Source organism: Conger conger, chromosome 6, assembly GCF_963514075.1.
Source record: "Conger conger chromosome 6, fConCon1.1, whole genome shotgun sequence".
Lineage (NCBI taxonomy): Eukaryota > Metazoa > Chordata > Actinopteri > Anguilliformes > Congridae > Conger > Conger conger.
In genome coordinates, this window is record NC_083765.1 from 2,344,933 (window position 1) to 2,367,362 (window position 22,430).

The 22,430-nt window shown below is 47.8% G+C and overlaps 2 protein-coding genes across 4 annotated transcripts in view; both read left to right on the forward strand.

Annotated features, from left to right (window-relative positions):
- The window catches only part of LOC133131393 (uncharacterized), a 5,795-nt gene extending 5,388 nt beyond the window's left edge, over positions 1–407 (forward strand). For all 3 annotated transcript variants that reach the window (XM_061246737.1, XM_061246738.1, XM_061246736.1), the window contains one exon: positions 220–407. In XM_061246737.1, the coding sequence (XP_061102721.1) occupies positions 220–296 (77 nt within the window). In that variant the 3' untranslated portion in view covers positions 297–407. The remainder of the gene's footprint in view (positions 1–219) is intronic.
- Positions 408–7,495: 7,088 nt separating this feature from the next.
- tmem132a (transmembrane protein 132A) lies at positions 7,496–20,071 on the forward strand. The gene is made up of 12 exons (XM_061245039.1): positions 7,496–7,503; positions 7,800–7,855; positions 8,379–8,596; positions 10,136–10,345; positions 11,032–11,510; positions 11,793–11,948; positions 12,457–12,652; positions 13,138–13,281; positions 13,481–13,683; positions 16,751–16,973; positions 18,513–18,704; positions 19,586–20,071. The coding sequence occupies exons 1-12, from the start codon at positions 7,496–7,498 to the stop codon at positions 20,069–20,071; spliced, it is 2,571 nt and encodes an 856-aa protein (XP_061101023.1).
- The last annotated feature ends 2,359 nt before the right edge of the window (positions 20,072–22,430 follow it).

The following is a 22,430-nucleotide window of genomic DNA, read 5'->3' on the forward strand; positions in this document are numbered from 1 at the left end:
GTGACAGGAAGGTGACAGTAACGGAAATAACTACACATTACAGCAGTGGCAGGTCTAATAAATTCCTAATAAAGTCCTCACTGAATGTCCCTACCCATAAACACATGCACACACTCATGGACACACACACACACACAAACACACACACACGCATGTTTTTCAACGTATATTTATCCCTTTCTCATTTTCTCTCTCCCTCTCTCCCTCTCTCCCTCTTAGGTCTGGAGCGATTGGCGGTTAACAGCAGTCGAGAGCCTTCCTCAAACCGCAATAGTGACTACGACTCTTATAACTAAGCTTCTTGTCCCATAACCATCGTCATTATAATCTTATAAATGTTTTATACTCTATTAACTCTGCAGTTTCATTTGCAAGTGGCTTCCAAATAAAACATATTTGTATTAAAACTGCTTGTGACTATTTTTTTTCAGAGAAAAATGAGAGAGAGAGAGAGAGCGCACCAGGAGAGGGAAGGAGAGATGGAATTATTTTTCATTTGTGTATTTATTCTTTGCAGAAATGTGGTTTCCTGTTTCCTGTCTGTGTTTAATTTTTTTCTTTTTTTTAAACTTTTTTTTTTAACCAGCATCCTGTCTTGTTTTATTTCTGTTTGGTTGTAAGTTTATATTTATACACTTTCTCATTTCCTTTAGTGTCCTTTAGTGTCTATCCTTATGTCTTACCTCTCTGTTCCCATGCTCCAGAGTTTAAGAATAAGCTAAGAATCTCTGCTCTCTCCCCCACTCTCTCTCTCTCTCTCTCTCACTCTGTCTCTCCCTGTCTCTCTCTCAACCCCACTCTCTCTCCCTCTCTCTCTCTTCCTCTCCCTCTCTCTCCCCCTCTCCCTCTCCCTCTCTCTCTTTCCCTCCCCCTTTTTCTGCCTTTTTCAATTGCGAGCAACAGAACAGTAGTATGTTTTTATGTTTTTATGTTTTTACAGAATTCTGCATGCAGGGTCTCTGCTGGATGCTCCTCCCAGCGCGGTCTTGCTGACTGAGTGGCCCCCAAACTTCACTTCCATACGGCATGATAGGCTGGATGACGGTATCCAGATTGACCAGATTCTAATGGGAATGTTTATTTTATGTAATTTTCTTTTGATCGCATTGAAAGCCCTGCACCCTTTTTCTTTTAATACATTGACTGCCAGGTCAAAGCTGCCTGGTGCAATCATCTTTAGTCCAAGGCTCTTAGTGTGTGTGTGCTCTTAGTGTGTGCTCTTAGTGTGTGCTCTTAGTGTGGGCTCTTAGTGTGTGTACTCTTAGTGTGGGCTCTTAGTGTGTGTGCTCTTAGTGTGGGCTCTTAGTGTGTGTACTCTTAGTGTGTGTGCTCTTAGTGCATGCTCTTAGTGTGTACTCTTAGTGCTCTCAGTGTGTGTGCTCCTAGTGTGTGCTCTTAGTGTGTGCTCTTAGTGTGGGCTCTTAGTGTGTGTACTCTTAGTGTGTGCTCTTAGTGTGGGCTCTTAGTGTGTGCTCTTAGTGCTCTCAGTGTGTGTGTGCTCTTAGTGCTCTCAGTGTGTGTGCTCTTAGTGTGTGCTCTTAGTGTGGGCTCTTAGTGTGTGCTCTTAGTTTGGGCTCTTAGTGTGTGTGTTCTTAGTGTGTGTTCTTAGTGTGTGCTCTCAGTGTGTGCTCTTAATGTGTGTGTTCTTAGTGCGTGCTCTTAGTGCATGCTCTTAGTGCATGCTTTTAGTGCATGCTTTCAGTGTGTGCTCCCAGTGTGTGTGCTCTTTGTGTGTGCTCTTAGTCTGTGCTCTCAGTGTGTGTGCTCTTAGTGTGTGCTCTGTGTGTGCTCTCAGTGCGTGCTCTCAGTGTGTGCTCTTAGTGTGTGCTCTTAGTGTTCTCAGTGTGTCCTCTCAGTGTGTGCTCTTAGTGTGTGCTCTCAGTGTGTGCTCTTACTGTGTGCTCTTAGTGTGTGCTCTTTGTGTGCTCTCGAGCAGTCCTTCCTAGAGTGAAGAGGTGTCTGCTTTCCTGAGACCTGGGCTTCTGTTTGTTGATGAACGTGTGAAAATATGGTCAGTTGGAAGAAAGCCTACCTTACTCTTACTCAGTTCAATTAAATTTAATTCCATTTTATTTGTATCGCGCTTTTTACAACACAAATTGTCACAAAACAGCTTTACAAAGAACCCAGGCCTGAGACCCCCTCAGACACTGTGTTCGGGTGTTAGGAATCCTGCAGAAAAACTTCCCCAGATTTTACTGCTAGAATGGGCATACAGTGCCCTCCATAATGTTTCGGACAAAGGCCCATCAATTATTTATTTGCTTCTGTACTGCACAATTTTAGATTTGTAATTTTAAAAATCTATATCAGTTTTCATATAAAGGTTGGGGCGGCACGGATGGTGCAGCGGGTAGCACTGCCGCCTCACAGCAAGGAGGTCCCGGGTTCGAATCCCCGTCGGCCGGGGCCTCTCTGTGCGGAGTTTGCATGTTCTCCCCGTGTTTGCGTGGGTTTCCTCCGGGTACTCCGGTTTCCTCCCGCAGTCCAAAGACATGCAGGTTAGGCCGATTGGAGAGTCTAAATTGCCCGTAGGCATGAGTGTGTGAGTGAATGGTGTGTGTGCCCTGCGATGGACTGGCGACCTGTCCAGGGTGTATTCCTGCCTTTCGCCCCAATGTATGCTGGGATAGGCTCCAGCCCCCCCCTGCGACCCTGTTCAGGATAAGCGGGTTCAGATAATGGATGGATGGATGGATATAAAGGGTGGATGGTTGACCTGTAACAGAAGAAAACAAAGATCTAAGGGCTTCAATAAGGGCTTCACTGCTACTGCCGCCCTCTGGTCCTTCACATTTCAACTCACGTTAAATCGGCTTAAAAAGTAAGCTTACCAATGACAGCGATCCGAACAAACCGGAATCAATTATTTCTACGAGATCTCGCCTACGAATCCGCCGCGCTCTTCTTTCTGTTCTTTCAATTTTCACATCCCTCTGTCTCTCTCTCTTTATTTTCACATTAAAAGAAGTCGTTGATAAAAAAAAAAAGTACATTCGGCGATCTGCAGGGGAGGGGGAACCACAAAAAAGCTGTCAAGGGGATCACCAGCAGGATCCGCTATAATGCAACGCTACACAATGCAACGCTTCACAATGCAGTGAGCATGGTTCCCTGATACTAACAAATGGCAGACCCAGTCTGATTCTGGGTGGGGGAAGCAGATTACTTTGCTAAAAATCTGCTGAGATTTCAAATTCAAACTCTACGGACTTTATTTCCTGACAAAAAATACACTTGCAGATCTTTGGAAAGCGAAAGACGCATTAACGGATTACGTCTGTTAAAACGACGTAAGATCACGTCTGACAATTTAAGTATAATTACTTAAAATTGCAATAATAAAGAAACAATCTGCATCTCTTTCTTCCTCCTCCTTTCTCTCTGTCTCTTTCCTCATGGGCAATTTCCACTGATTTTGTACTAGTTCTATAAATGTGTCAATATCTCAAAAGCTATTGAATACACACATATGGTTGAAGGCTTGCATAATTAAGGAATTTGAGACAGAACTAATAAAGCTTGTCAAAGCATGTACAAAAAATGCATGTACAACTAAAATACAAAAAACTTACAAAACACCTTGTGTTTTTATAGTTTAGCACTGAATACCTAAATTTCTAAGTCAAAGACCAATCCAGATCTACTTTATATTTATGCACATTTAGCACCCTGAACTCTGATACTCTGCTTGTATAAAAAAACAGCTTTCCCGAACTGTGATTGGTCTGTGTGTAAAAGGTTTGTCTGTTAGCCAATGAAAGCAGTGCTCTGGGAAATATCCAAGATTCACAGCAGGACGAGGAAGGGGGGGAACTCACTGGCTTAGATGGGAGGATGGAACACAGAATGTCATTTTGAAAGCATGAATGTAGAAATGTAGCTTTCCTCTCTGGGTTAAATGTGTAATGAATTTGGAAACCTCTGTTTCCACATGACCAAGTACAGAAACTTGTTTTTGACTTTGTTACCCATAATGCATGTGGAGGGTGTTTTTGACTTTGTTACCCATAATGCATGTGGAGGGTGTTTTTGACTACGTTACCCATAATGCATGTGGAGGGTGTTTTTGCATTGATGCCAAAACATCAGTTGCTGAGCATCACCATTAAAGGAATGTGTTATTTTAGTAAAAAAAAAAATTAAAAATGTAAACGTAGGGGACCAAGTTAAGATACTAAGTACAAATACAAACAGAACTTAAAATGTCCAGGGTGCCACATACAAACTTGATGTCACCTTGCATACAAAATTTAGTAAATTCAAAATTCAAATTCCACATGAGATCAACACTGCACCCGGATGTCTTCAATTAAGATAATTTTGTTTATACAAAATGTAAAGAAAATTTATCTTCACGTGTGTTTTATTCACATATATGAGAGTATGTTTTTATAAAGCATGCCCAAAGTGTCCAAAAAGCTCTCCAAAAAGGATTACTCACCCTAATGCTTTCTAACCAACCTGCATCACATTTTAAATGGAACTTTATTTAAAAATTAGGTTAATCAAAGCTCTGTTAGCCAGTACAATTGACGTTACAGGTTTATCTTTAACACGTTGCATGTTTTCACAGGTCTGCTTATTCATTCTGATATGCGAACGCAGGAATATTCCTAAACTCTCCGTTGCCTCAATATGACACTATACCTGGTTGGAAAAGGTAGGAAACCCTGTACAAAAAGCTTACCATGTTTTACATTGGCTTGGTACTGAAATGACCTAGCAATGCATTTACGCAACACCAAGAAGCAATTCAAGACAACATTCGCTTTGGTATAGTCTTGGCAAAAATAGAGTTTTCTCAAAAATGGCCAAATGGATTACAAAATAAACATCAACGTTAGTCAGAAAACAGTCATAGCTTCATAACCAAGTGAAACATTTGGTTCCATAAGTAGGTCTGTATCTAATCATTTGCAAAACAAACTTATATTTCAACCAAACTGGAAATATGTTGGCCAAACATATGAGTAAAAACATTTTTTTTTAAATGTGTTTCTTCATCCAACTTCTGAATTGTACATTTTTGTTCTTGGAACATGGTTTTTGACACAGAGAAATAGTGTCAAAGCTTGTTTTATTTTATTGTCCCTGAGCGTGGTGAGAGGGAGGCTGGAGTTTTATTGCCCTGTTTTGGAAATAAGAGGCTGATAAAAAAAAATCCTGTTCTCACAAGTGAAAAGTCTTTTAAACAATCTGGCATTGCCGTTTTTGCAGTCTTATTACGTCACAGTTTTTTGTATTCTATAAATATGAACGCAACGATAATTTGAGACATTAACGACTCAACCACAAGGGGGCAAACTGGATAGGGTTCATTTCTCTCTCTCTCCCTCTCTCCGAGTCAGACATTAAAGCCTAGAGAAAGAGGTCCCCTCTTGCAATGACAACAGATTAAAAAAGAATTATGCGAACAGATTACATGCCCAGATTAATTCAATGATACATTGGGTAGGACTGTGAATAGTTGCATTGAAAGAACCCACTTATATGTACACACACATGCACACACACACTCAGACACAGACACTCACACACATGCACTCAGACACACACACTCACACTCATATGCACTCAGACACACACACACTCAGACACACACAATCAGACACACACTCACACACTCAGACACACACTCACACACTCAGACGCACACACTCAGACACGCACACTCACACACACACACACACACACTCACACACAAATGCACTCAGACACACACACACACTTACACACACACTCAGACACACACACACACACACACACACTCAGACACACAGATGCACACTATGAGAAGTTTAGTGGGGTCACTTACAGATTTGTTTCATTTAATCAACCAGGATTATAAAGCAATAGAGCAAGGGTAGGAACAGAAACAGAGAGAGGGAGAGAGGGATGAGGGATGAATGTAAAAGGGGACAGAGGTAGAGAGGGTGAGGCTTTGACACCTTGGTTCCAGAAAACGTGTTCCTTTTTCAAATGTTTTGTTCATTTTATAAACTTTATTTACTTGCACATTTGGGGTCATCTCGTTAAAAAAATCCCCATAATGTTCTGTGCAATATAAAGTAGATACATTCCCCAACTTTACTGAATTGAAATTGAATTTATCCGCAAATTACAGCACATCAAGCACTGCAAATGCGGTAAAGCGAGAGAGAGTTGGGCAAAGGAAGAGAAAGGGTTCGCTGTGCAGTGCTGTATGTGCAGAATGAACAGGATGGGGGATTATTTACCATTTGAAATGAATAAATCCACAGAGAGAGAGAGAGAGAGAGAGAGAGAGAGAGAGAGAGAGAGACCATGACCATTAGCCTATATCACAACTAAATAAAAGAAAAATACGGCAAAAATAAAACGAATTAAAGGGGGTAAATAAAGTACGCACAATATTGTTCTAAACGTAACACTTATGAAAATGAAAAGAATAAATGAATAAATAAATAAAAATGAAAGACGGGAAGAAGGGATGGAAGGTGAATAATCCTGAGGGGAAGATTAAGGGATGAGAGGGCGAAGATCGGCAGTCGTTGCTGCGGAGCGGAATGAAGCGCTTAGGGAGGGGTCAGACCAGACGCGAGTGTGCGGTCCGAGAGACGCGGAAAACCTGCCGATTCTCAGGGAGCCGTCCCGTCCGCCCGGCTCGCACCGATGAAAGGTGGGCGCCGTGTTATGCGTTCCGTTTCACCGCCGCGTGAAAGCTCTGTGCAGCATCACGCGCCAGTACCGATACCCAGGCTCGTAAGTACAGGTTTACTCACTGGTGCAAATAGTCGACTACTACCGAGTAAAAGTACTATTTAAACAGAGTAGGATTGACTGTAAGTGCCAGTTTAATCGTAGGGGAATTCAACTGTAAGTCGCTTTGCATAAAAGAACTAATAGCTAAATGACAAATTGTTATTATTATAGGTGTGAGAGGATTTAGTGTAAGTGTGGATTTACTCATAGGTGCATTATGAATTATTTACGTATGCTATATCCTTTCATGTTCATATTGTGTTCATGCTGTTCCCGCCTGTGCTTCATTATTCTGTACTGAAGTTTGTATTTAATTAAATTATCTCGCAAATTATTTTTGATCATTTGTGCTCAGAGAAATTATAAGGGTGCACTCAAGCTGGATCTATTACCAGTGAATTGTAATAAGGCCAAGGATGGTGCACTTGACTACAAGTTAAGGTTATTCGACTTAATCTGTTCAGCAATTCAGCAATTCAGCAGAACCGTCTGTTTCCAGCAGAACCGTCTGTTTCCAGCAGAACCTCCTGTAGACTCTGTGGCTCCAGGCCCACTCTGTACCTGACCCTGTGGGGCAACATCCGTGTTCAGAAGGTAACAGTCCTCCCCAGGACAGTCCTCCCCAGGATAGTCCTCCCCCGTGAGCACAGCGCTGCAGCCACGAGCTGAACTGACTGGTGAAATCCGCTCGTTAATGAGTGGAAGAAATATTACTTTTACTTCACTTTCCTTTTGTCCTGATCTGTGGAGCATGGCCAGGTGAGAGCGATACTGCAGAAACCTCATCCAGCCAATCACGACACAGCAGAAACCTCATCCAGCCAATCACGACACAGCAGAAACCTCATCCAGCCAATCACAACACAGCAGAAACCTCATCCAGCCAATCATAACACTACAGAAACCTCATCCAGCCAGTTAAAATATAGCAGAAACCTCATCCATCCAATCACAACACAGCAGAAATATCATCCATCCAATCAGGGGGAGGGGTGGACAGTGAGCCACGGATGATTGGACTGTCGAAAGGTCATGTGGTCTTTGTCATGTGACAGGGGTGTGGAGATGGGCAGGGAGCTGGTGGTGACGTTCTTCTGCTTCCTGGCCGTTGGTGAGTTCCAGAGAAATGCAATTGTGTCCCTGGTGAGTTCAGTTACGAGCGAGACAGGTCTGCCCTCCGTTTCTAAATACTACACGGTTCGGGAGTGGAGAGCTCCAGTCCTGACGGACCGCTGTGTATCCTGGTTTTTGTTCCAGCCAATTATTTTGGTTTTGGGTTTCTAAACCGCTGTAGAGACCAATGCTGGCTCAGTGCTGTTCTGGTTCACCACAGCGAAGCAGCCATGGGCATGCATGGAGTCTGCAGGGTCATGAGTAACGCAAGTGTAAGGTCAAAGGAATGGCTGGCCTGATGAGTGCAGAAGTGGGGATGAAATCCTGGACCGGATCAACCCTCGACCAGACAGAATCATAATGGATTTGACCAGAACTGGGTCAATTATATACGTAATTGTTTTGGATTGAATTACTTTTCTGCACTGACCTGACAAAATTTGAATATGTTGGCAAATGCTAGCTTACGGTTTGCCGTCTTGAAAACACGTCTGTATCCCCCCCCATCTTCCATCACACAGGCCACAGCCAGCTGCCCCCCCCCTCCCCCTCTCTGCCTGCCCAGATCAGCGTGTCCCCCCCTTGGCACGCCCTCCCTCTGTCGCAGTCTGACCTGGGCCTCCTCTTCTCCAACACCACCCCGTTCGCCTGCTCGCAGTCCCTGCTCATGGTGCCTCCCGCTGGGGCACGCTCCACACCGGGGGTCCAGGCTTCCTTTGGGCCTTACTTCACCTCACAGGTAAAACACACACACTCACACACTTACACACACACACTCACACACTCACACACACACACACACACACACACACACACACTCACACACTTACACATGCACTCACACACTCACACACTTACACACACACACACACACACACACACACACACTAACACACACACACACACACATACACACACACACAAACTCACACACACACACTCACACACTTACACACACACACTCACACACTCACACACACACACACACACACACACACACACACACTAACACACACACACACACACACATACACACACACACAAACTCACACACACACACACACACACACATACACACACACACAAACTCACACACACACACACACTCACATACTAACACACACACACACACACACACACGCACACACACACTTACATGCATACTTACACACACACACGCTTACATGCATACTTACAAACACACACACTTGCATGCATACTTACATACACACACACGCATGCATACTTACACACACACACACACACACACCCATACACACACTTGCATACTCACACAAACACACACACACACACACGCTCACACATTTACACACACACACACACACACACACACACACAAGCCCACAAAGCCAACACGCACACACATATGCACATCCACACAAACACATGCAAACATGCATGCACACATGAATAAATTCACAAGCACATACATACACAAACAGTACATACACACACAGGCATCCATGCATCCTGCATCCATGTACACACACATTTTCTGGATTGGTCTTCTTGTGTGTGTGCATGTGTGTGCAACTCTGTTATTGTTATGATCCTGATCCAGTTTTTAGTGCAGTAAGTGAATTCTGTCCCAGATAATAACTGACAGTGCAGAAATGATAATGTTCCTGAAGCTGAGATGAGCTTGTGATGTTTAACAATACTTAAACAACAAAGACTGGAAACATAAGAACAGTCAACAAACATGAAAACAAGAACCCTCTCCTTCTCTCCCTCTCTTTCCAATTCAATTCAATATTCTTTATGAGCATGAAATACATACAGTAAATATTGCCAGAACATAACAGAAATACACACACACAAATACAGCAATTCCAGATGTAATTTAGAAACAGAGAACAAAATAGACTATTGAGACGATTTACTGCAATTATATTTACAAGTTGAGCAGGTAATATGTTCAGGTGTAATGTAATGTGTTCTTTTATTTCATCTGGGTGATTTCTCACTGCCACTGTTTCTCTCTCCCTCTCCCCCTCTCTTGCTCTCTCTCTTGCTCCCTCCCTCCCTATCTCCCTCTCTCTCTCTTTCTCCCTCTCTATCTCTCTCTCTTGCTCTCTCCCTCCCTCTCCCCGATCTCCCTCTCTTGCTTTCTCTCTCCCTCCCCCTCCCTCTCCCCTTCTCTCCCTCTCTATCTCACTCCCCCTCTCTCTCTCCCTCTCTTGCTCTCTCTCCCCCCCTCTCTCTCCCCCTCTCTCCCCCCTCCCTCTCTCTCTCTCTCTCTCTCTCCCTCCTCCAGCCAGTCCCTGGGTCCCCCCTCCCTCTCTCCCCCCCTCTCTCAGCCTTCCTCTTGTCTAACACTGTGGAAAGAGAGAGGGACGGGGAGAAAGGAGAGAGGTTCAGGGTTCGTGTTTTGTTTCACTGGCGCGGGGATGCCAGCAGAGGGCGCTGTGTCACTCTTCACGCGTTCAAGGAGACGGAAGAGCAGAGAGCTTCCTGTGTCACACAGGTAAGCTCAAGGATATTATAATCCTGCTATCTGATTGGTTAATAGCAGTGAGAAAACAATACTTCTAATAACTATGACGCTTGTTTACAGGTCTATTTCAATTAGTACTACACACTATGGCAAAGCAGTCATTCAAGTCAAAATGAAAGACTGTTTTTAATTGGATTGTGTCTGTAATATTGATATTGTTTTAATGGGATTTCATCCTGTTTGCATCTGTGCTGCTCTGTGTCTGTGGTTTCATAAAAAAGGACTCCTGCAAAGGTGTATTTACTGGTTGTTTTACTATTCACTACAGTATACACTCTCAAATGGAGAGTCAACATATATTTTTTAAACGGTCAAACAGGCATTACAAAAACATAACTTGAAAGTGACAATACATGACAGTACTTTGACTTACACACTGAAGCCAGCAGACAGACATTCTTGTAATACAGGCAATTATACATAAGACAATCCAGTTCACAAGACATGGGTAAACTGTAGCATTAACATTGTTAAACCGCAACATTCCCTCTAGGGTCTTCCAGTGCACTTGTCCCTGGTTATGATTTGCACTTTATTGTACGTCGCTCTGGGTAAGAGCGTCTGCCAAATGCCCGTCGTGTAATGTGATGTAAATGTGCACTCCTACAGAGGCTTGCAGGTCTTGCGACACTTTCGTCCTCTGTGGACTCTCTCAGGCGCCTCTGGGGCTGTGCGTCGTCTCTCTGGACCTGCCGAAGCGCTGGTTCCGGGCGGGAAGGCGACACGGCCACGCACTGCACTACCCGCCCAGGCACAGGGACCGCCGCTGGGCCCGGCGACTCCGCCACACCCTGACCGCTCCCAGGACCGAACCCGGCCGCTCCGCCCACCACGTCCAGCTCTACTACTCCTCCAGCGTGGCCTCGGGCCCCAGACGGGCGCCCCCTGGCTGCGCGGAGGAGCAACTGCAGCAGTCCCAGAGGAGGCTCCGGTACCTTGGGCCGCTGGCTGGCGCTGGGGGGGACGATCAGTCTGGAGGGCAGCTGGGCCGTTCGGATCGGCAGGAAGAGGAGGAGCTACTACTGGATCCCAATGTACTGATTGGTTATGGGCGGGGACCGGTCCGTGCCGGTCGACCAATCGGGGTTTCTGTGAGCGTGCGGGCAAATTTCACCGGGGATTTTGTGGTCATCAGGTACGTTCGTCCCAGACCTGGGTTCAAATAGCATTTGTTTTGGATTGAAATACTTTTCTGTGCTCTATTGATCCTGCCTGGAGTATTCGGAGGCGCAGATGGGCGGGGTTTACACTTCTGGGATCATTTCATTTGTCCAAATACACCAGGCAAGCTTAGACAAATGCAGAAAAGTCTTTGACTCTAAAACAAATCCTAGTGAACCTAGGTCTGGTTCATCCGAGTGACACTTTAACACTCAGTTCAGCTTCTCCTCCATTGTGCAATGTCTCTTTAATCCAGACTCCGTGTGAGGAAGGGGTTGATGTCCTTGCTGGCCCAGCCGTCTGTGGCATCCGAGTTCTGGTCCACTTCGCTGGAAAGGACCCCAGGATCCAGTCATGACATCATCTCTGTCATCTGCCTGAGGGACGCGCGCGGGCAGGGCCGCAGCGGCAGGTATGCAGCACGCCCCTGTGAGGTCATCGGAGAGCCAGGTGTGATGACCAATGAGGGATGGGCGATTGGTGACATTACCTTTTGCACAGAAACCAGGGAAGAGGTCGACCAGTCAGGGAGTGCGTTGTTAACAGAACAATAGAGCAATGCTGATGGTGATTGGTGGATGCCCAGAGCCCGGCAGGGTGATGTCCTGACTTTGCTCCAGTGCCACGGGAGCAGTTCCGCATTTAAACCAGGGATCACAGATCTCCACCTACCACTTAAAAACCAGAGGGGTGCCCCACCAATCATGGAGTTTGGAACTGCTGGTCGCCTGGACAGCCAAGTGCCTCTCGGTCATCAGAACAGTACTCTGATTGGTCGAGCTCCTCTCTGTCTTCGATGCATAAAATTGACCCCTATTCCATTATCCCTGATTTAAATCCCTGTTTTTTTAATCAGATACTATACTCTCTATCTGTTTCCCTTCTTTCTCTCTCTCTCTCTCTCCCTCTCTCTCTCTCAGCCCCTCTGTTCTTCATCAGGTCGCATGTTTCTCATTGGATGGTTTGGAGGGGAGCTTTAGGGTTGCCATGACAGTGGCCGTACACTGGTGGGTGGAGTATTCTGGCCGCAACAGCCCACTCCCGCCACACGGTGGCGTGGTGAGCACATTCTCCTTCACAGACCGGGAGATCGTAGGCATCGCCCCCATAACTGAGGTACTACCACCTGCTGTGACTACGACTACTGCTACTGCTACTACTGCTACTGCTACGACTACTGCTACTGCTACTGCTACTGCTACTGCTATTGCTACTGCTACTGCTACTACTGCTACTGCTACTACTGCTACTACTACTGCTACTACTACTGCTGCTACTGCTACGACTACTACTCCTACTACTACTACTGCTACTACTGCTAGTACTACTGCTACTGCTACTACTGTACTGCTACTGCTGCTACTACTACTACTACTACTGCTACTACTATTACTACTGCTACTACTACTACTGCTACTGCTACTACTGTACTGCTACTGCTACATAATAATACTAAACTTTTATATAGAAACCATATCAAAATCAGCAGTTAGTTCATCAGTTAAAGCATTTCTATTTCACCCTCACCTTGTCTCTTTGGTCTGAACTGGATAATGGCTCACTGCCATAAACTTGCTCTGAGGAACCAAGTTTTCACACAGAGCAGCACGATCATCAACACTGCCATCCTGAACAGCCAGCGCGTGTCAATTCCTGTCCTGGTCCTGGCTGTGGGTCCTGAGGGGAAGGTGTCTGACGTCACCGCCGCGGTCACCTGCCGTTCGGCTAACGAGGACATCGTCAAGGTAACTGCGCCGCAGTGTGAACTCTGCTGACGGAGCGTCTTCACACTTGTCCCTGCATCCGATCTGCACTTTGTTGCGTGTCGCCCTGGATGAGAGCGTCTGCTAAATACCTTGTGATGTAATGTAATGTAATGACAGAATTCATCTCATTGGGTTTGAGGATACGCAGAGTTAGTAATGCTCGTCGTCTGATTGGTAGGTTTCCAGTGACTGCTCCACCCTCTTTGTGGACGGGAGCGAATCGGGGGTGGGCAGCGCTTGTGTGGGGGTGGAGTTCCGCCTGGGCAGGCTCGGGGGGGGGCAGTGCGTGTCCGTCTGGGTGCCCGCGCTGCCCCTCCGGGTGTCCCTCTCCGACCCCGTCCTGAGCCCCATCCAGGGCTGGAGCCAGCTGGCCCAGGGCCGGTGAGTCCCATCATCGCTCAGAAACAAACGGCTCCCAGCCCTCCCCAAGGGCATCTGAAGCAGGGGTGGGCAACTCCAGTCCTGGGTGTGTGCAGGATTATAGCAGGGGTGGGCAACTCCAGTCCTGGGTGTGTGCAGGATTATAGCAGGGGTGGGCAACTCCAGTCCTGGGTGTGTGCAGGATTATAGCAGGGGTGGGCAACTCCAGTCCTGGGTGTGTGCAGGATTATAGCAGGGGTGGGCAACTCCAGTCCTGGGTGTGTGCAGGATTATAGCAGGGGTGGGCAACTCCAGTCCTGGGTGTGTGCAGGATTATAGCAGGGGTGGGCAACTCCAGTCCTGGGTGTGTGCAGGATTATAGCAGGGGTGGGCTGTCTACAAGACAGTAACTTTTATCAGCTTCTGTTTATATCGAAGAATGTGGCTAAACAGTTTTAGGTGAAGCAGTGTTACTCAACAGGGTAGGAAATTATTGATTGGAAATGTGCTCAATGCTCAATGCTCATGGTCTCTGTGCTGCGAGACACAGGTGCACCCTGTGCTAAACGCTCACGGTCTCTGTGCTGCGGGACACAGGTGCACCCTGTGCTAAACGCTCACGGTCTCTGTGCTGCGAGACACAGGTGCACCCTGTGCTAAACGCTCATGGTCTCTGTGCTGCGAGACACAGGTGCACCCTGTGCTAAACGCTCATGGTCTCTGTGCTGCGAGACACAGGTGCACCCTGTGCTAAACGCTCACGGTCTCTGTGCTGCGGGACACAGGTGCACCCTGTGCTAAACGCTCACGGTCTCTGTGCTGCGAGACACAGGTGCACCCTGTGCTAAACGCTCACGGTCTCTGTGCTGCGAGACACAGGTGCACCCTGTGCTAAACGCTCACGGTCTCTGTGCTGCGAGACACAGGTGCACCCTGTGCTAAACGCTCATGGTCTCTGTGCTGCGGGACACAGGTGCACCCTGTGCTAAACGCTCACGGTCTCTGTGCTGCGGGACACAGGTGCACCCTGTGCTAAACGCTCACGGTCTCTGTGCTGCGAGACACAGGTGCACCCTGTGCTAAACGCTCACGGTCTCTGTGCTGCGAGACACAGGTGCACCCTGTGCTAAACGCTCATGGTCTCTGTGCTGCGAGACACAGGTGCACCCTGTGCTAAACGCTCACGGTCTCTGTGCTGCGAGACACAGGTGCACCCTGTGCTAAACGCTCATGGTCTCTGTGCTGCGAGACACAGGTGCACCCTGTGCTAAACGCTCACGGTCTCTGTGCTGCGAGACACAGGTGCACCCTGTGCTAAACGCTCATGGTCTCTGTGCTGCGAGACACAGGTGCACCCTGTGCTAAACGCTCACGGTCTCTGTGCTGCGGGACACAGGTGCACCCTGTGCTAAACGCTCACGGTCTCTGTGCTGCGAGACACAGGTGCACCCTGTGCTAAACGCTCACGGTCTCTGTGCTGCGGGACACAGGTGCACCCTGTGCTAAACGCTCACGGTCTCTGTGCTGCGGGACACAGGTGCTCCCTGTGCTAAATGCTCATGGTCTCTGTGCTGCGGGACACAGGTGCTCCCTGTGCTAAACGCTCACGGTCTCTGTGCTGCGGGACACAGGTGCTCCCTGTGCTAAACGCTCACGGTCTCTGTGCTGCGAGACACAGGTGCACCCTGTGCTAAACGCTCATGGTCTCTGTGCTGCGAGACACAGGTGCACCCTGTGCTAAACGCTCATGGTCTCTGTGCTGCGAGACACAGGTGCACCCTGTGCTAAACGCTCACGGTCTCTGTGCTGCGGGACACAGGTGCACCCTGTGCTAAACGCTCACGGTCTCTGTGCTGCGAGACACAAGTGCACCCTGTGCTAAACGCTCACGGTCTCTGTGCTGCGAGACACAGGTGCACCCTGTGCTAAACGCTCACGGTCTCTGTGCTGCGAGACACAGGTGCACCCTGTGCTAAACGCTCACGGTCTCTGTGCTGCGAGACACAGGTGCACCCTGTGCTAAACGCTCACGGTCTCTGTGCTGCGAGACACAGGTGCACCCTGTGCTAAACGCTCATGGTCTCTGTGCTGCGGGACACAGGTGCACCCTGTGCTAAACGCTCACGGTCTCTGTGCTGCGGGACACAGGTGCACCCTGTGCTAAACGCTCACGGTCTCTGTGCTGCGAGACACAGGTGCACCCTGTGCTAAACGCTCACGGTCTCTGTGCTGCGAGACACAGGTGCACCCTGTGCTAAACGCTCATGGTCTCTGTGCTGCGAGACACAGGTGCACCCTGTGCTAAACGCTCACGGTCTCTGTGCTGCGAGACACAGGTGCACCCTGTGCTAAACGCTCATGGTCTCTGTGCTGCGAGACACAGGTGCACCCTGTGCTAAACGCTCACGGTCTCTGTGCTGCGAGACACAGGTGCACCCTGTGCTAAACGCTCATGGTCTCTGTGCTGCGAGACACAGGTGCACCCTGTGCTAAACGCTCACGGTCTCTGTGCTGCGGGACACAGGTGCACCCTGTGCTAAACGCTCACGGTCTCTGTGCTGCGAGACACAGGTGCACCCTGTGCTAAACGCTCACGGTCTCTGTGCTGCGGGACACAGGTGCACCCTGTGCTAAACGCTCACGGTCTCTGTGCTGCGGGACACAGGTGCTCCCTGTGCTAAATGCTCATGGTCTCTGTGCTGCGGGACACAGGTGCTCCCTGTGCTAAACGCTCACGGTCTCTGTGCTGCGGGACACAGGTGCTCCCTGTGCTAAACGCTCACGGTCTCTGTGCTGCGAGACACAGGTGCACCCTGTGCTAAACGCTCATGGTCTCTGTGCTGCGAGACACAGGTGCACCCTGTGCTAAACGCTCACGGTCTCTGTGCTGCGAGACACAGGTGCACCCTGTGCTAAACGCTCATGGTCTCTGTGCTGCGGGACACAGGTGCACCCTGTGCTAAACGCTCACGGTCTCTGTGCTGCGAGACACAGGTGCACCCTGTGCTAAACGCTCATGGTCTCTGTGCTGCGGGACACAGGTGCACCCTGTGCTAAACGCTCACGGTCTCTGTGCTGCGAGACACAGGTGCTCTCCCGTCTATCAGCGTTCTGCGGTCCAGGTCCTGGCGCAGTTCACTGCTCAGTCTGTGGAGACCGGCCAGCTCACCTACATGCTGGGTTCACCCGATTGGTTCATGGACGTGACTGAACTGGTCCGTGACTGGCTGAAGGTGGAGCACCCAATGGTGGCTGAGCTCGACGAGCGAACCTATCTGATTGGCTTACAGCCTGGAGTGACATCCCTGCAGGTGAGTGCAATACCTCAAAAGTTATAACAATCAATCTATCAGTCTGATGGTCTGTCTCTGTCTGAATGCCTGTGGGTATACCGGTGTGTGTGTGTGTGTGTGTGTGTGTGTGTGTGTGTGTGTGTGCATGTCTATATATGTGTATACTGTCACTGAGCACTTTATTAGGAACAATAATTCTTTGTGGCATGGATTCCACGAATGGTAAATAAAGCATTTATAAAGTGCTTTTATCCAAAGTGCTTTACAATTGATGCTTCTCATTCATACACGTACTCAAATACCAATAGCGATTGGCTGCCATGCAAGGCACCGACCAGCTCATCAGGAGCAATTTGTTGGCTGCACATGCATGCTGCGAATCTCCTGTTCTACCACATCCCAAAGGTGTTCAACTGGATTCAGATCCGGTGACTGGGAAGGCCACTGAAGAACATCGAACTCATCGTTATGAAACCAGTTTGAGATGACTTTTGCTTTGTGACATGGTGCATTATCATGCTGGAAGTAGCCATTAGAAGATGGGTACATTGTGACCATGAAGGCCATCTGCCTGCAGAACTGCCACTCACTGGATGGTTTTTTGTTTTTCGCTCCATTCTGAGTAAACTCTAGAGACTGTTGTGCATGAAAATCCCAGGAAATTAGCAGTTACAGAAATACTCAAACCAGCCCATCTGGCACCAACAATCATGGCATAGTCGGAATCACTGAGATCACATTTTTCCCACATTCACATTAAGTGAAGCTCCTGACTCGTATCTGCATGACTGTATGCACTGTACTGCTGCCACATGATTGGCTGATTAGATAATCACATGAATAAATAGGTGTACAAGTGTTCCTAATAAAGTGCTCAGTAAATGCATATGTGTGTGTGAGTACGTGCGCTTGTGAGCGTGTGTGTGAGTGTGTGAGCGCATGTGAGTGTGTGTGTGTGAGTGAGTGAGTGAGTGAGTGAGTGAGTGAGTGAGTGAGTGAGTGAGTGAGTGAGTGTGAGCGCGTGAGCGTGTGAGTGTGTGTGTGAGTGTGTGTGAGTGTGTGAGTGAGTGTGTGTGTGTGTGTGTGAGTGAGTGAGTGTGTGAGTGAGTGTGCATGCGCGCGTGTGTGAGTGTGTGAGTGAGTGTGTGTGTGAGTGTGTGTGTGTGTGCGTGAGAGAGTGTGTGTGTGAGAGAGTGTGTGTGTGTGTGTGTGTGTGTGTGTGTGAGAGAGTGTGTGTGTGTGTGTATGTGAGAGAGTGTGTGTGTGAGTGAGTGAGTGTGTGTGTGTGCGTGCGTGCGTGCGTGTGTGTGTGTGGGTGAGAGAGTGTGTATGTGTGTGTGTGAGTGTGTGAGTGAGTGAGTGAGTGAGGAAGTGAGTGTGTGTGTGTGTGTGTGTCTGTGTGCGTGTGTGTGCGTGTGTGAGTGTGTGTGTGCGTGTGCGTGCGTGAGTGTGTGTGTGTGTGTGTGTGTGTGTGTGTGTGTGTGAGAGAGTGTGTGTGTGTGCGTGCTTGTGGATTGAGACGGGTTTTCTGTCTCTTCTCTTCCCTCTGCCCCTCAGGTCGTATCTAACCAATGGGACGGAGTCCTGGGTTCCTGTGATGTCACTGTGACTGCGGACCATGTGACAGCCGGTGACCTATCGGTCCAGCTGGTGGGAGGACTGAGTCTGTCAGTCACTGCCAACCCGGCCCACCCCTCCATAGTTACGGCAACGGCTATGGCTCACAACATTCTGTACAGCTATGGGCAGGTTTGTGGGAGACCATGCCACAGATTCTTGATCTTACCAGATGGTCAACTCCATCCTCTCTGCTTCTTAAAAAAAAATGTTTTAATACTGCGGAACATCCATTGCAACAGCACTGCCCTTGGTCACTTAATGAACTTTCCAGTACATGCACTGCGTTTACAGCATCTGTGACCGTGCATTATATTACATTTAGCTGATGCTTTTATCCAAAGCGACTTCCAGTTGATGAGCTTAGGTCAGGGACAATCCCCCCTGGAGCAATGTGGGGTTAAGGGCCCGACCGCTGCGCAGATTTTATTGTGGCTAAACTGGGGTTTGAGCCATTAAGCTTGCATTTTAACCCCCCTGGCTCCCTGAGCAACACGCTTACTCTGCTGGGCCACAGCCACAGCGGGCCACAGCCACAGCCACAGCGGGCCACAGCCACAGCCACAGCCACAGCCACAGCCACAGCCACAGCGGGCCACAGCCACAGCCACAGCCACAGCCACAGCCACAGCCGTCTCCATCCCCGTGTCTCTGGCACACACCTCCGCTTCATTTCTGAGGACGAGTGAAGCACCTGCTCCTTGCTGCTCATTTCAGTGTCCCTTCATGTACACGTGCTGTCGCTCATGTACACACGAGCAAAGGAAAGCGTAACTTTGTTCTCAATGTTGGTCAAAATGGTTGTTTCTTTAAAGAATGTCTGCAAGCACACATGGATTTTTGCTAGTGTCCTAAAGTGGTCTGAAACATATGCAGTAATGGCATTAAATCGACTCTAACAGAGTGCAGTTGGGGACGTATGTTCTCTGTCGCTGCTGAGTGTGTGTGCTTGTGTGTGTGTGTGCATGCGTGTGTGCGCTACACTGCTGTGTGTGTGTGTTTGTGTCGTTTAGGAAGCATCCTTCAGCGTCTGGCTCCAGTTCAGCGATGAAACGGCCACGCTAGTCTCCGCCTTCGAGCCCGCCCCCTTCTCCCTGCAGCTGTCCTCATTGGCTGAGACTGTGGTCGCCGTGACGCCCGGGCCGACCCAGCGGGTGGTTGCCCAGGGCGATGGGGGCGGACCTTTGCTGAGGGCAGAGCTGCTGGTCTCCACCTGTCAGCCAATGACTGACTCGGCTCAGAAGCAAGCAGCCAATGAGAGAGCAGGCGGGGGAGGAAGGGGCGGGACAAAGACGCTAGCCAGGGGCTCTGGTTGGGTGAGAGTGAATGTGGACTGGGAGCTCCACCCTGAGGGCGGCGAGGAGCCCAGGTTCGAGGTGCTGGAAATGTCTGACCTGTCCGAGAGAGAGCTGTATGAACTGACCACTTCCTCCGGCCTGGACAGGGAGGAGGAGGAGGATGAAGATGCCTATGGTGGCAGGAACCACAGCCTGAGGTAAAAAATAAATACATCAAGATCTTTCCATCCTTGTTGCAGAGCAATAATACAGTCACCTCCAAAAATATTGGAACAATGAGGCCAATTCCTTTGTTTTTGCACTACACTTAGTACATTTGGGGTTGAAATGACAACATAAACACGAGACAAGAGTTCAGAATTTCAGCTTTTACAGTGGGAGTAATAATTATTTGATTCCTTGCTGATTTTGTAGGTTTGCCCACTTCCAAAGAATGGAACTGTGTAGAATTTTAATCATAGGTACATTTTAACATTGAGAGACAGAATATCACAAAATAATCCACAATAACAACATCATATAAATTTTATATCATATTTTCACATGAAATAAGTATTTGATCCATAGAACAATAGGACTTAATACTTGGTGGAGAAACCTTTGTTGGCAAGCACAGAGGTCAGATGTTTGTAGTAGTTTTTCACCAGGTTTGCACAGATCTTGGGAGGGATTTTGGTCCACTCCTCTTTGCAGATCCTCTCCAAATCCTTAAGGTTCCGAGGCTGTCACTTGGCAACTCAAAGCTTCAGCTCCCTCCACAGATTTTCAATGGGATTTAGGTCTGGAGACTGGCTAGGCCACTCCAGGACCTTAATATGCTTCTTTTTGAGCCACTCCTTTGTTGCCTTGACCGTATGTTTTGGGTCATTGTCATGTTGGAAGACCCATCCACGACCCATTTTCAGTGCTCTCACTGAGGGAAGGAGGTTGTCGCCCAAAATTTCCTGGTACATGGCCTCATTCATCCTCCCCTGGATACGGTGAAGTCGTCCTGTCCCCTTAGCTGAGAAACACCCCCAAAGCATAAGGTTTCCACCTCCATGCTTCACAGTGGGGATGGTGTTCTTGGGGTTGTACTCAGCATTTCTCTTCCTCCAAACACGGCGAGTTGAGTTGATGCCAAATAGCTCTATTTTGGTCTCATCTGACCACATCACCTTCTCCCAAGCCTCCTCTGGATCATCCAGGTGTTCTTTGCAAACTTCAGATGGGCCTGTACATGTGCCTTCTTCAGCAGAGGAACCTTGCGCAGCAGGATTTTAATCCTTCACTGTGTAGTGTGTTACTGATGGTTCTCTTCGTGACTGTGGTCCCAACTGCCTTCAGGTCATTAACAAGCTCCTCCTGTGTAGTACTGGGCTGATCCCTGACCTTTCTCATGATCATTGATATCCCATGAGGCGAGATCTTGCGTGGAGCCCCAGACCGAGGGAGATAAAGGCGCTATATAAATGCCAAACATTTACATTTACATTTAGATTGGCGGTGACTTTGTGTTCCTTCCATTTTCTAATAATTGCTCCAACAGTTGTTAACGTCTCACCAAGCTGCTTGCTTATTTTCTTGTAGCCCATCCCAGCCTTGTGCAGGTCTACAATTTTGTCCCTGATGTCCTTAGGCAGCTCCTTTGTCTTGGCCATGGTGGAAACATTGGAATCTGATTGTGTGGACAGGTGTCTTTTATACAGCTATATAACGATGTAACAAGTTGACACAGGGGTTTTGGGTAATGAGTTGAGATGAGGAGTGCTTCTTAATGGAAAACTAACTGGTCTGTGGGAGCCAGAATTATTGCTGATTGGTAGGGGATCAAATACTTATTTCATGCAAAAATACGATAATAAATTTATAAAATGTATATGATGTTGTTATTGTGGATTATTTTGTGATATTCTGTCTCTCAATATTAAAATGTACCTATGATTAAAATTCTACACAGTTCCATTCTTTGTAAGTGGGCAAACCTACAAAATCAGCAAGGGATCAAATAATTATTGCTCCCACGGTATTTACACCTAGATGTGTTAAACTACTTAGAACATAGAACCTTTGGTATCAGACCACCTAATTTTTAGGTGAGCAGAGAATATTTAAGTAAATATAACACTTAATATTTGGTAGCATATCCCTGTTTGCAATAGCTGCATCAAGCCTGCAACCGATTGACACCAAACTGTTGCATTCTTCTTTTGTGAAGTCTTCCCAGGCTTTTACTGCAGCCTCTTTCAGTTGTTTGTTTCGGGGGGTTTTCCGTTCAGTCTCCTCTTCAGGAGGTGACATGCATGCACAATTGATTTAAGGTCTGGTGATTGACTTGGACAGTCTAAAGCCTTCCACTTTTTCTACCTAATGAAGTCCTTTGTTGTGTTGGCAGTGCGTTTTGGGTTGTTGTATTCCCTCCCAATTAGTTTGGACACATTTCTCCGTAAGTTAGCAGACAGTATGTTTTTGGAGACTTCTGAATTCATCCTGCAGCTGCCATCATGAGTTACATCATCAATAAAGATGAGTGAGCCCACTCCAGAAGCAGCCATGCAGGCCCAAGCCATAACACTTCCTC

What these genes read in the sequence shown, in the direction of transcription:
- tmem132a (XM_061245039.1), top strand. An exon ending in GGGGATTTTGTGGTCATCAG is followed by an intron (nt 11,511 to 11,792) that starts GTACGTTCGTCC and finishes TCTTTAATCCAG; the next exon opens with ACTCCGTGTGAGGAAGGGGT. An exon ending in GGGCAGGGCCGCAGCGGCAG is followed by an intron (nt 11,949 to 12,456) that starts GTATGCAGCACG and finishes TCTCTCTCTCAG; the next exon opens with CCCCTCTGTTCTTCATCAGG.